Source organism: Ictalurus punctatus, chromosome 7 (genome assembly GCF_001660625.3).
Source record: "Ictalurus punctatus breed USDA103 chromosome 7, Coco_2.0, whole genome shotgun sequence".
NCBI lineage: Eukaryota > Metazoa > Chordata > Actinopteri > Siluriformes > Ictaluridae > Ictalurus > Ictalurus punctatus.
In genome coordinates this window covers 7441975-7456359 of record NC_030422.2, presented here as the reverse complement: position 1 = coordinate 7456359, position 14385 = coordinate 7441975, and the positions used below count along the sequence as shown (strand labels likewise).

Below are 14385 nucleotides of genomic sequence, written 5' to 3'. Positions count from 1 at the left end.
GTGCACGATTCCCACACTCTCTCATTACCCTGTAAAGAGGCCAGAAAAGGCCTGACGAATGGAGCCGGTTTATCTTAGTGCATTGTGAAATGTAGTACATTAAAAAAGTATATTGCGGTGGAGAGACAGATCTATGGGCATGAGCAGTGTTTAAGGAACAGTGTTTACGGCTCTTCGATGAGTGTTGCACAGAGAACCAGAACGAATTCAGTTCCATTTAGGTATAGAAATCGAGTGAGTGGCAAAGAGTGAAAGCTTGGCGTCAGGCACGGTTTCAGACGCCTATAAACAAGGAAGGCCCCAGCACGGTAATTGGCAACATGCAAATCCAGTACGTGTTCTGTGAGCTGACAAGCTAATTACAAGCAAAGACGTGTCATGCTAGTTGATAAAGGAAAAAACGTGGCAGTTTTTGAAGGAGAACATTTGAATACACCCAATAAACATGGTAACACAAGAAGATGGATGGATGGATGGATGGAATTTGGTGTGAAATGGTTTATGAGGTATGTAGTAGAAAAGAATTTCCTGTGCCAAGAAAGTTCTAGCACTGAACTGATCGTTATAAAACTATTGTAGTTAGATAGGAACTAGGAACTATAAAGATTTTTTTTTTAAAAGAAGCTGTTGATAGATGAAAGTGTGACCGTTGAGGTGTTATCACGCAAGAAAAAAGCGTAATAATGACAACTAAATGGAACAGAAGGAGATACTCAATGCTTTACTTTTTGTGTTTAAATAGATTTACTCTCTCTTGCCCGACCCCCTATCTAAATAATGGAGGATATTACAGTAATGAGTCTTTATTGGTCACATATACATTACAGCGAAATTCTTTTCTTCACATACACCAGCATGTCAGGGTCAGCCGTGATACAGCGCCCCCTGGAGAGAGTTAAAGGCCTTGCTTGGGGGCCAAACGGTGCCAGCTTGGCAGTGCCGGGGCTTGAACCCCCGACCTTCCGATCAGCAACCCAGAGCCGTAACCGCTAAGCCACACCGCCCCATGAGTATTTTATTTTTTTGTATATATTTTCATCGTAAATATTTCCTGCACAAACACACGCAAACACACTCTCGTTTCTGGTCTCTATAAACTCGTTGAACAGCAAAGTGATGATGTCAGAAAGAGAGAGTGAAGAAAGCTCGGCATCGCTTGTTCATTAAACCTTGGCCTTGTGTGAAGACTGACTCGTGAGAAAGCGCAGGGATTTTTGTTGTCGTAGTTGTTGTTTGTTTATGTGCTGACATCATTAGCATACCCATCTGTCCTGGAGAGTTAAAGACAGGACGCTGTTGAAGAACAAGATAGACAACAGGGAGGGAGTGAAAGCAGTTCGTGAAAGAGCCGAAAGCAGCCCCGACTTAACAACTTAGAGAAAGAATCTTACATTTGTGAGAAAACATGGTACACATGGCTGCCATGTCTGTTCAAGCACCTTTTTTTTATTTATTCATGGACTATTTTGAAGAACAGCTAAGCCAGTACACACGAGATTTACGTCCTGCAGTGATTTGGCCAACGTATACGGTCAACATGTTGAATTTATTTCGCTTCATAACGGCGCAGAATGTTTCCCACCACAATGGAGTACACGTAATTGATTACAGCACTGATAATTACCTCCTGACTAAAGGCATTTGTCAGTACTTTGAGTGTGTTGTGAGGAATTTGTGTCTGAATGTTCAGTAAGTGCTCCAGTGGCGTTTTTTTTTACTAGATGATTTGGTTGGACCACATGTTGAAATGATTTTTATCATCCTAATGACCGATCAGTTCTAAAGCAAATCAAATGGATTTCAGAGTTGGATTTCTGTGGCTTTTCATTTTCTCAGTTCTTAAATACTGTGTATAACTGGCCTGAAGTCATCTAATTAACAATCCAATTCAAATGCTTTCATATTGCTGTTTTGGAATAGTTTACCTCCTTGACTAGTTATGCCCCAAATAGCTCATTTACCTTCCGATTTAATTTGAGTCGAATTTTAATTGAACCTGAAAAAGTCAAGCATTAACGGTTCATTAAAATTTGCCGGTGTGCAACGAATGAGGATCCTGATAATCTGAGACGTAGTATGTACCTGTGTAGTTCGGTGAATTGCTGACTCTTGCTTGAAATAATGAACCTCAGAGACACATCTGATTACGATGATGAGAACATTAACGAAAACAAGTGCAGTTTGTTATCAACACACCGTTCCATTCCATTCATCGTGTTCTGTTCATAGAACCGCTTAACATTCAAAGAACGAGCAATTCTTCAGCAATAATAACAACCGACTGGTTGCTCAGCTTGTGAGTTCGAATGATGCGTATTTCACGCTATCGGTTTGTAAACATCACGGCTGGACAAAGCACTATCACTATTCGCAGTTTCCCACCAGAAAAGCAGGTTCAATAAGCTGATTTAACAGTCTACAGTGCTTATTATTATTGATAAGTCTTTATTGATCACATATACATTACAGTGAAATTCTTTTCTTCACATACCCCAGCATGTCAGGAGGAGCACAGTCATGATATAGCGCCCCCTGAAGCAGAGAGGGTTAAGGGCCTTGCTCAAGGGCCCAACAGTGGCAGCTTGGCAGTGCTGGGGCTTGAACCCCTGACTTTCCGATCAGTAACCCAGAGCCGTAACCGCTAAACCACCACTGCTATTATTATTTCACTTGTCCGACATCCAGAGAAAGAAAAAAATCACTATTAAAGTAGGAAGGAATCCTTCATCTCGTCACATATACTGTAAAATTCTTTTTTTTTCCACATATCCCAGCTTGTTAGGAAGCTGGGGTCAGAGCACAGGGCTATGATATGGTACTCCTGGACCAGCTAGGGTTATGGGCTTTGCTCAAGGGCCCCAATAGAGGCAGCTTGGTAGGGTGGGGTTTGAACCCCCAAATCAGTCACCCAGAGCCTTAACCACTGAGCCACTACTGCTGCTAACTGTTTACTGAGGACCTGCTCTGGCTGTTGACAATAATTATTTTTACTCGCCATATTAATTAGCTTGAACAAACTAGACAATATTTCCCAAATTAGGAATACGAAGGGGTGTGGAAAAACTGAAATAAATACAGTACAGTACAATGCAGCATAAAACCTGTAAATCTAACGCTAGCCCAACACACTTCACATTTAAACACATGAAACACATCAGAGCGAAAACGAAGACGCGAGCCAGACTCAAATAACATCCTTATGTGCAAGAGAACACCACAAGCAAGCCTTTCTGGTCGATGGAACAACCATGATACGCTTCATCAACGGTGACTTTATAACATTAAAGATAAAGATTATAGCTACATAAATTCCCAGGAATTCAAGTCATCACTTTATTTTCTGTAGCTTTTCTCTATGAATTTATGACTCCTGAACACGGTAGAGATGTTTTTTTGATCCTCCTTGACGTGATGCAACTCGTTTGTTCTTCGCAGGAGTTTCCTATTCTATGCTTCATGGGCCGGCACAAGATGATGACATCACAGTGGAAGTATTCAGGAAGAGACGGTGGCTGTCTGAGCCGAGAATGACCAGCAACAAAGCCAGTCAGGAGACTTCAGAGGTGGAGTCACAGGATTCACCTGGACCACTGGAGGATGCTGAAGCAGATAACAGCTCCCAGATAACGGTAAGCTCTTATGGTTTGTTGAGGAGTTGGACAAGTACATCAGCACAGGAAAGTTGTAATAAAACAGGGCTTCTCAAACTCTTTGCACCCAAGGACCCCTTAAAGCTGTAAAATAAATTCCACAAACCCCCTCAGCACACACTGAGACACACCATAGAACTTTCCAGCAACAGCGCACGTTAGGTAGGTCCAAACCGTTGGTATTGTTTATAGGCCTACGTGTTTTTCAGTTATTGAGGTTTGGATTCAAGGGTCCAGTCAACTATAAAAACTCAATAATAAATGCAATAGCATTCCATAACGATGAATTGTGCTTTCCACCACTGAGACCTAATTAAAAAATAAATAAAAACACTTCGTAGACCTCAGGGATCCCTGGACCCTACTTCTTTGAGAACCACTGCAATAAAGAATAGTTCAAAACAGGCTGATAGTAAAGGATACGTCTATGGCAGAGTACCTGTGACTGCTTGGCTATATTTAGAAGCACCTAACCAAACAGCTGTAAATGCAAGAGATCTTAATGAAACAACTGGCAAATTGTGAATGAAATGCTCAAACCCTGGCAGCTGTACGTTCTCCATCGGAGGATGATGAGGTGCTTCAGAACTGATGGAAAAATGGAAGAGTAGAGCCAGATGGAAGAGGAGACTGGGTGAGAGAGGCTGTAGAAAGCCTAGAGAAAACAGAGCTTGATAAGCAATGTGCTATAACGCAGTTTAATCTGATTTAATGAGTCTGTCTCATCAGGGTTGATGGCAAAGATCCTCCGCACCTAAAGCAATTTGCACTACAGCATTATGGTCCTTTTAATGCTCGGGTTTAATGTTTGTATTGTGTGTGTGTGTGTGTGTGTGTGTGTGTGTGTGTGTAATGTAGCACCAAAAGGGCTCACTATCTCATATGATTAAAAAGATGACTTTGACTTTGAAAACAGCCAGATGGTGTAGAGAAAAAGCTCTTGTCTCCTGTTGCCTTCCATGCAGCCATGCTTATTATTAAACCTCATGTGGTCGGAGCTGTGTTTGTGAATGTTTGTGTATGCCTAGGTAGAAAGAGTTTTCTGGCTCAACGGAGGGTGAATTAGACAGGATTTAACTGTGTGTGTGCGTGGGGGGGGGGGGGGGGGGTGTATTTCTGCTTCAGCCTTGCTTATCGTAAGGACCTTCGAGAGTCTTTGCATTGTGTGCTTCAGTACACACACATTTTACTCCATTTTAAAAACCAAAGAGTTCGAAAACATAAACCAGCCGGGCTGCTGTCAGTCATCACCGACCGCAGATATTTATAGACTCGGGAGTCTGTATCGTTCACTATAGAATAGAATAGAATAAAATATAGTCGTCATACGAGTACAGTGAAATTAGATCAGCGTCTCCTGTTGTTAGACATGTAGAGAGTATAAGAGGTCATAAAATAGTAATGGAAGTATTACAATACGGTGCAAAGTTGTAAGAAATGTGCGATATACAATTGCACACGCAAGTTAGAAGGCAGTGTAGGTTATTAGAGCAAATAATACTGTAGAGATATTGCAGGCAGAATCATTTAGCTCACTATTCAGTTTAAATTCAATTCGCTTTTAGTGCGTTTAACGGTGGACATTGTCTCGAAGCAGCTTTACAGAAACATATCAGTTCAGGATATAGATTTTAATAGAGTGGTTCTAAGCCTCACACCGATATATATATATATGCAGTCATTGGCCGAAAGATTGCGATCACTATACGTTCGTGTGTATAGTTCAGTTGCTCTTTTGACTGGTGACAACAGTGGACTGCGCAACGTTCAGTTTTTTGGCAATCTCCCTACTAGACGTCTGCTTTTCATGCAAAATGAAGATCTGCGCACGCTTCTCTGACGACAGTTCCTTTCCTCGAACCATGATCAAATCTGCCAACAAGAACGCGATAACAGAGAGTCGTTAAAAGCAGTACTCAGCGTGCATGTGCAGTACCCACGTCAATGTTTGTCAATTACCGCTCGTTCGGCATGAGATTACAACGGCGTATCAAATTGCGAGATCAGTAAAACAAAAAGAAATCAACTCACCTTGCAAGCTTTGTTACAGCGAAAAACTGTGGATTATTATTTGAAAAAAACACAACTTCACATCTTTCACAATAGACGCCAGGACTACCACGCAATATTTGGTGAAAGAAGCACAAACGGACACAAAATACCCCAATCGCTAGCCCAAGCAGAGCTAAACCTAATTAACTGCGAAAAAATTACACGAAATCGTTGGTGATCGCAAACTTTTGGCCATGACTGTATATACACCGATCAGCCATAACATTAAAATCACCGACAGGGAGGATTCCTTTAAAAATGTATTCCGTTACGGTTACAAATTACTTCATAAAAAATGTAATCATTAACGTCATCCAAGTATCACAACATGGAAGTAATGTAATCGGATTATTTTTGGATTACTTCAGTGGCGCACATGTAAATAAAGTCAAGAGAAAAGCAATGCTTTTAATCGGAGTTTATTTTAGAGCTCACAAGCGTTTTAGAGTTTAAAAGGGGGCGGGGCTTAATAGGTCCACGAGTGTACCTTCAGCCATCCGCTGACGAGTCCGCTGGTTTCAAACTGTTTTTCTGTAGTCTTGTGTGCATTGTTTCAGTCTTCTGCTGTCTCTCATTACTACTCCTGAGAGATCAGGACGAGGGTGGAATGGGAATTAGAGCACACGGGCTTTGAGGTACACTCCGTAATGAGATGGCCAGCAGGAGTGTACACAAGCCTAGTTTGTCATGCTTGATCGATCAAGGGTGATGGACAGTTTGTTCAACGGCAACAAAACCAAAGCGGGATCATAACCTGTAGTCTGTTTTATTCTGTTCTAAATCTATGAATCAGCTTCCCTATGTAAATCTGTCTGGAATTAACGAACACTCATACAGACGTTACCTGTTAGTCTGTGCAGCTCTCTATTAGAAGGTGAGCGGTGCGTTAGGTTCACAGTCAACCACCAAAATTATCGGCACTCTTCAACAGAATGAGGAAAAAATTATTGTACAAAATAGACTGATTCGAAAGATCCACTCATACTGTAACTATTCACTTTTCCTCTGACTAAAATTCAAAAATTCTTATAAGAACATCTTTATGTATCTTTTAATAATCTTTCAATAATCATATTTTCTCGTCCCTAGGGGGAGGAAAATCCATACAATATGCTTGTGGATTGTTTATGATTTGGAGATTTATGTTTTTGCAGCTTTCCATCTTTTTTTTTTTTGTTGCAGGAGCTCTTATGAAGTATTGGGATATTTTAGCTCAAAGCCTGGTTGCCTCTGCCAGGAGGTTAGCTGTAGATGGAGCTCTCAACAATGCTGGAGTTGAGCTTAGAAGAAGATTCATGAAAAGGCACATGATTAAATGTTGAACAACAAATCCATCTGCACCACTTATCCTACACATGGTCATGGGGGAGGCTGGAGCCTATCCCAGGGAACTTGGGGCACAAGGCAGGGTGCCAACCTATCGCAGGGCACAATGACACAAACACCCACACACCCATTCACACACAATGGACAATTTGGAAATCCCAATCAGCCTACAGCGCATGTTTTTGGACTGGGGGGAGGAAATCGGAGTACCCGGAGGAAACCCCCGGAGCACGAGGAGAGCATGCAAAACCTGGAGGTGCGAGGCAAACATGCTAAGCAGTAAGCCAATGTGCCCGCCTGTTTTACAACCACATTAAGGTTATGTGAGTTATGGCATCTGCGTAAACCAGCTAGTGATCTGATATACCTTCAAGCTGACATGTTTCTGGATGAAAATATAAACAGTAGGGATGTAACCAAATCCTGTACACTACTGTACATCATTCAGTGTTCTGTATAAGCAGATACTAATACAAATAAGAGGCACACCATTCATTTCAGGGGTTTGTTGTTGTTGTTAGCGTTGTTAGCTAAATTTGCTGCAGAGCTCTAGACTTTTACACTCGGACGTTTAAACAGCAGATTTCACCTGTCCTTGATGTTCCATGCACATTGTGTGTCCACTGGATATGGATTGAGTGCAGCAGCGTGTCTGTTGCTTTCAGCAATGGCTGGGAAATTTGCTTTGCTAATTTAATTCTGTTTGCGCTGTTTGGTCCGAGCGGTCTCGGGGCTGCTCAACCCTCTGTGAGGCGCTTGTGCAAATACCATTTTGTTTTAATATATTTCCTTTATAAAAAGTCCTTCTGTCACTTCCCAGTAAAGCCAACTCAATTCATTACAAATCAAACTGAATTGTAACACACCCCGTTAAATTCTGCCTTATTTTATATATATATATATATATATATATTTATAAATATATATATATATTTGTTTCGTTTTGCATTGTCTCCAAAGCTAATAGAGGAGAAAACTCATTTCATATACTATGAGCTTGCTGTGGCTTCCGTGTTCATCATGACTCATGGCTCATGTGTGTTTAATCCCACATGTTTAGAGCAGCCAGATACAGAGCCTGCAAATCTGCTACACATGTTTAATGTGTTTTACCTGCCAAACCATCCGCTCATTAAAATAACGCTGAATTAGTCCTCATAACACCGGTAATCCTTGGAGGAGACCCGTTCCTTCTGAGGCATGCTGCCGTTGGCCTCCAATAAATAACGTGTGAGTCATAGCTCGTAATCTCAGTTTTTTTGTTTGCTGTCAGCCTTCAAGTCGCCACAGTACAGAACCCATCACAGCAGCATCTCCCACGACGTCCACGTCGTTTCATCATTTTAAAGCTGTGTTTAAAGCCAGAACATAAACTGACAACAAATAGCGTGTCAACTTGCAGCTGCGTATACTATATCAGCAGTTTATGCTGGATGTGAAAATCATTTTGAACACATTTGTGGTGTCTTGGAGAATATGAACTAAAGTTTATGGAGATGTGTTAATCATGTGGTCAAAATTTTCATTCACGGCAGATGATCTTATCCAGAGCGACTTACATTTATCTCATTTATACAACTGAGGGTTAAGGGCCTTGCTCAAGGGCCCAACAGTGGTAGCTTGGCAGTGCTGAGGCTTGAAATCCTGACCTTCTGATCAGTAACCCAGAGCCTTTAACCACTGAGCCACTACCGCCCTACATGGTCCTGTAAGTGTGTTTCAGAAAGACGCAACAACAGTAGAAGATCAGGAGGATAAAAAGACGTCAGCATGCCACCTAATGCAATATTGATACCACCGTCATGGCCAACCTCTTATAATCTGTTTGCTACTATATACTGTGCATCTCAAATACAGTTTCAGACAGCACTTTCATTAGAGGTCTTTTGTTTCTCCTCCCGAGGCGTCTGAACGCCTTCTGCTGTAGATATGTCTTCTTTTTTTGGTCGAGTGCTATTTCCGCAAGCTCTCAATTATTTTTTTTCTATTTGGCTATAGTTTTGTTCAATCAATTTGAAACGAGGATATTACGTCGTGATATAGTGTCCAGTATTAGCACTGGAACGGCACGCACATTTCTCTTTCTCCTTCACCTCCTCACCTTTCTATCTTTCCTATGCCTCGCTTTTCTTTTTTCTCTTTTTCCACCCCCTGCTATGTCCTACCTAGGCCTCTGCTTCTATTCTCCAATTTTCCTATCAGTGTTCCCCTGCCTCTGTGCATATTGGAAAGGAGACACAAGACTAAGACCATCCAGCTGGCATCTCCGAGTTCTTGGAGTTGCCAACAACACAGCATCCAGAAGAACCAGCTGCTGCTAATCAATGCCAAAGCCTTTTAGCATCATAGAATACTCCTGAATGTCCAAACAGAGACGGACTTAAGAAGTTGTTGTTTGTGTTGGACTGAGGGAGAGGGTCTGAGTGTCTGGTGGTGGTGTGTGAGGGAGTGAGTGCATGCATCTGTGGTGACCTCCTCGTGCTACACAATGTAGTCAGCTCTCTAGCTCTCCGTGTTTCAGTATGCTGGAGCAAACAAAGACGCATATATAATGAGGCATCTCCTTGACGTCCCTATAAGACATGAATTTGAAGAGGGGGGAAAAAACATGTTGAGGTTTCGCTAATTTGCTAACATTAACTGGCTATTTTGAACTGTTCTTTGCTAATGCCGGGTTACACTAGCATTACATTACAACATATATGGCTAGGCGGCAAGGCAGATTCTACCTAATGGTAAATATTGCCAAAGTACAGAGATTGAATGATGTTTTAAACCCAAACTGTATAGTTGCTTCAAAAGAAAAATAATCAAACCGTTTTTGGTGAGTAATAAAAGCCACTTTTCAAACACTAACTTAGTGTCATGAATTAAAAATATTTACTTTATACTTCGCAATACTTGAGTACTTTCACTTCTCAGTACTTTAACCGCCCCTGATGACTAGAACTGTAAGGTTTGAGAAAAATGTTGTTGTAAATGTCATAAAAGTAATTGTTACTACATATGGCATTTACAGGCAGCTGAATATACTGTATGTGACAACACCATATTACACCACAACATCGCTTATTATACAACAGGTATAAAACTATATATAAATATAGTTGTTGTTTTTTTTTAAAAAATTATTTTAATCTTCATGATACAAAAAGTGAAAGTCATTTTCAGGTAGAGCTTTTATAATTCTTGAGTTGTTGGAGATAATAATATTGGAAAAGGTTACACATTACTTTTACAGAGTCTAGAACAGAGGTACTCAGTAGGCGGACTCCGCTTCGGATTGGACTGTCCTTTGGTCTACATCTTTGTGCTAGTTATCTAGCATCTGGCTAAGTGATTGTGTAAGCATACGTGTATAAAAGTTGTTGGCATGTGACAACAACGTCCAATCAGAGCATCGTAATGGCATCACTATGACAACGCTGTATTTCCACACTCTCCGGTCCTAACGTGACAACGTTTCACCGTTTGAGGTTTGTCAGGTAGCTAATTTGTTTTGGCAAGTGGTGTTAGCGAAATTAGTAAATGTCGGATGATATGTAAATGGCCTGTTCCAAATTGTCAGATCCGAGGAAAAGGAAGGTCGACGGTGAAAACTGTGTTTAACGATGACTGGACAGACATTTATGCATTTATTCCCCATAACGGAAGCACCAACCCTGTGTGCTTAATTTGCAAGGAGACAGTGGCGATCGTTACAAAACACATGTATTTAGAGCAACATTACCCACAGAACACGGAGATGAGAAGCCAAAACCTTCATATCGAGTCATATTATAGACTATATATATTATATATTATAATATATTATAGTCCTGAAAGAATGTTCAGGAGGCTATGTTTGAAGGAACACGAAAAGATGAAATGCTGGCATTAAAACACAACACTTTTTGTACACAGTTTCTCAGAACATTTTGGAGTTTGATGTTTTATATAGTTCTGCGCTTGATGGGATATACACTAGTTTAATCGTCCTTCTGTGTGGACCTTCAGCTCAGTGGAAAATCGGTAAGTGGATCAATAAGATTTCGATTTGAGTCCCCTTGGTCTAGAAAGTCCAGAAATACGATTATTTTTGTAGTGTTTTCACTTTCTCTAGAAGCCAGAGTCCTGGAAAACTATGTGAAAGTGAACACCATAGTATCCTCAAAACAACCTGAATAATAAACTGTGGTATGACAGCTGACATGCTGTTATCTTTTTGTACTGACTAGCAGCTGTGTTTATGAGTCTATCATAAAACAAGAGTTACCATGGTAACTGCTCTCCAAAAAAAAAAAAAAAAAAAAACATCTGCAACATTCAAGTTTGTTAAAGACCAGCTGGATGTTCAGCAGCACTACTGGAAACATGTCCTGTTGACAGAAAAGACTCAAGTTAAATTTACTCACTTATTATTAGAGAAAATCAAACATGGCAGACGGACACCGAACCCTCACCTCTACTGTGAAGCCTGGTGGGGGGAGTGTAATAGTGTCTGGTGGCTCTGATTTATCAAGGCCAGAATAACATCATAGAGAGATATACTCCACAGTAGCTCAGACAAAAGATGTCTGAATGACCAAGTCACAATCCTGACCGGAATCCCATGTAAACACTGTGCTGCGTCTTCGTATTGACCCAAAATACCTCCTAACTGTTGTACAGCATTGATCCGCAGCATGTGAAATGTTCTTAAGGTAAGTAAGGGAGGTTCCCTACAGCAGTTTGTGTGATACGTTGATATCCTGATATCCAGGGTCAGTATTGGATTTGATTTGATTTGATCCGATCCTGTATCAAACAGAAAAGATTGGAACTGGGTTTGGAAAAGGTTTTTTTTGTTTTTTTTTTGTAACTGTTCACATATAAAGAGTCTTGATGTTTTTTGTTTGTTTGTTAGGATTTTTTCAAATTATATTTATACTTTATGCTTTATAATATTTGCAGTATGTGTTTTTTGTGTGATTTTTATGTAAGTTATGTTCCCTTTCAAAGGGAACTTCAACGTTGCGTTTAGCATAACACTATGGGGGAGCGCCTCTCGCGCGCGACCGGCATCTGAAGCTTGTGTAAAACCATGCCTATTTATAGGCCTGCCATGATCAGGTGACATGGCAATGAAGCGCGTTGCGTGATATAAATATGACACCTGTGAACCACGCCATCAGCCTTATTATCTTCGGTGAAAGACTGCATGTCAGTTGTTTGTGTAAAGAAACAAAAAGACGCTTCATTCCCTCATTATCTTTTCTCAAAATCTCAGAACTTTTCTATCCCTTTAAAAAAAAATAGAAGAAAAAAAAAAGGAATGAGCGAGAGAGAAAAATATGAGTGAGAGAATTCAGGAAGTGTGTTACGGCTTGCTCCTGTTTCAACACGGGAATAGTGCACTCTTTCTGGGTGAAGTGTCTAGGAGTGTAGCATGCGATGGCAGCCTCGAGAGGCTGCGCATGGTAATGCCTACACTAAGCAGCTCCGGTCGCGGCTCGCGCTCTTCTCGGAAGCCGAAGCGAGTCGGGTTTCAGAGCCTCGCGGATCTGGGCCTGGACCTGGGTCTCAGGTCCGGGGGATCTTTTATGGATCTGGAAGAAGAGCCGGGGACGAGCGCTGCTCTATTTCTTGCTCTGTCTTCCAGGTTCAGCTCGCCGCGGGATTTTGGAGCTTGCGTCGCTACTCCTCCTTCTGCTATGGAAAGCCAAAAGGGAAAAAAAGAGGAGGAAAATAAAAAACACACACAAATAATAGTAATAATTCCTCTCTGACTCCGAGGAGCCAGAAGGATGTGCTAAAAACTGAGAGCAGCATATAAAGAGCTGCTTGAAGTGATTACTATGGCTGGATGAGCCTTTTTCTCCCCAGTGAAAATAAATTTCTCACACTGCAGAAAATTCCCCTTTCTTCCAGAAGTGCATGACAAAATATCAGGTTTCTGGGGGAAAACCATGCATAAGCCGTACTTATAATCCCACGATGTTGGATTATTCGGCCATTGTGGGGAATGAACGGCATGGCTGTTTAGCTATGCTGAAGGTGAAGGTGGAGGAGGCACTTGCGAGCTACCTCTCTCCATCGACGGCAGGTAATTAGGGGGGCCGGCTTCGCCGTCCAAGCCACTGTGTAAGGCCACCGTGGCATTGGTGGGCAAGGCCTATACAGTAGTATTCTTGCTTGTGGGTCACTGCAGACAATGACAGTATTGCAGGCCTACCAAGCAGACCTGCTGAGTGAGCTTGACATATGGCATTCAGCCTTCCCTGTTGTGTTGAGTTCACCCGGGCATCCATGAATGGAGCCCGGGCCAGGGCTAGTGCGAGGGAGACACAGAAGGCGAGTATGGCAGCCCGCCAACCCCCATAGACAGCCAAGTGAACTGGGTGGCCACAGTCGCGGCCTGCTACTAGGCCTGATCTGAGAATGGTCATAAAGGCCAAGCAGGCAAAGAAGAGCGGTCCTGAGGGGCCGTGGAGGGACGTATCAGGGGACATGAGGTTGTTAGGGCAGTTAGCCCCCAGTGCTACTGTAGGGCCTCCCCTAGCCAAGGCTGTCCCAAGTTTTGAGTGTTCTCTGGTCAGCGAGCTGTCACAGGGCAACGAAAATCTGATGCTTTCCCTCCAATAGAATGTGGAATAGTTAATGTCACTAAAAGACCCTCTGGCAGTGTGGAAACTACTGCCAAATGTGTCTCCATGGGTTCTGTCTACCGTAGAAAAGGGTTACTGGGTCCAGTTTAGAGCTCGACCCTCCCAGTTCAGAAATGTGCTCACCACAGTAGTCAGCACAGACCAGAGCCCGACGTTAGCGCAGGAAGTAAGATCCCTCTTGGACAAAGGGGCCATAGAATATGTACCCTGTTCCCTGAGGGAGGGAGGTTTTTACAGCCGTTATTTCCTGGTCCGCCAAAAAAATGGAGTATACAGCCAATTTTAGGTCTCCGTCATCTGAATTGTACTCTTCGGGCATACAGGTTCAAGATGCTGACACCCAAACTTATCGTTCTACAGTTTCAGTTTGAGGACTGGTTTGTGACGATAGATCTAAAAGGTGCATATTTTCACATAGAAATATTGCTAGCTTTATCTCCTCACACCTTCACAAAGTGCATGGATGTCACTCTGGCTCCATTGTGACTCCAGGGCATCCGTGTACTAAACTACCTGGACTACCAGGCACAACTAATTCTTCTCTGGGCAGAAAGTTAGTTTGTCAGTGAGTGCAATGTACATTCTGGGAATATGGGGGCAGACATCCTGTTGAGGCAGGGGCTGAGGCCCAGGAATTGGTGGCTCCATCCACAAGTAGTGAAGTACATATGGCGAGGTTTGGCCAAGCGGGACTGCCTGTGTTCGCCTCCGAGGAGACAACACACGGCCCG

General features: G+C 42.2%; 1 protein-coding gene across 2 annotated transcripts in view; it reads left to right on the top strand.

The window, feature by feature from the left end:
- The window catches only part of plxdc2b (plexin domain containing 2b), a 108910-nt gene that overhangs the window by 39141 nt on the left and 55384 nt on the right, over positions 1 to 14385 (top strand). For both annotated transcript variants that reach the window (XM_017472969.3, XM_053681269.1), the window contains exon 2: positions 3436 to 3629. In XM_017472969.3, coding sequence (XP_017328458.1) covers positions 3436 to 3629 — 194 coding nt within the window. The remainder of the gene's footprint in view (positions 1 to 3435; positions 3630 to 14385) is intronic.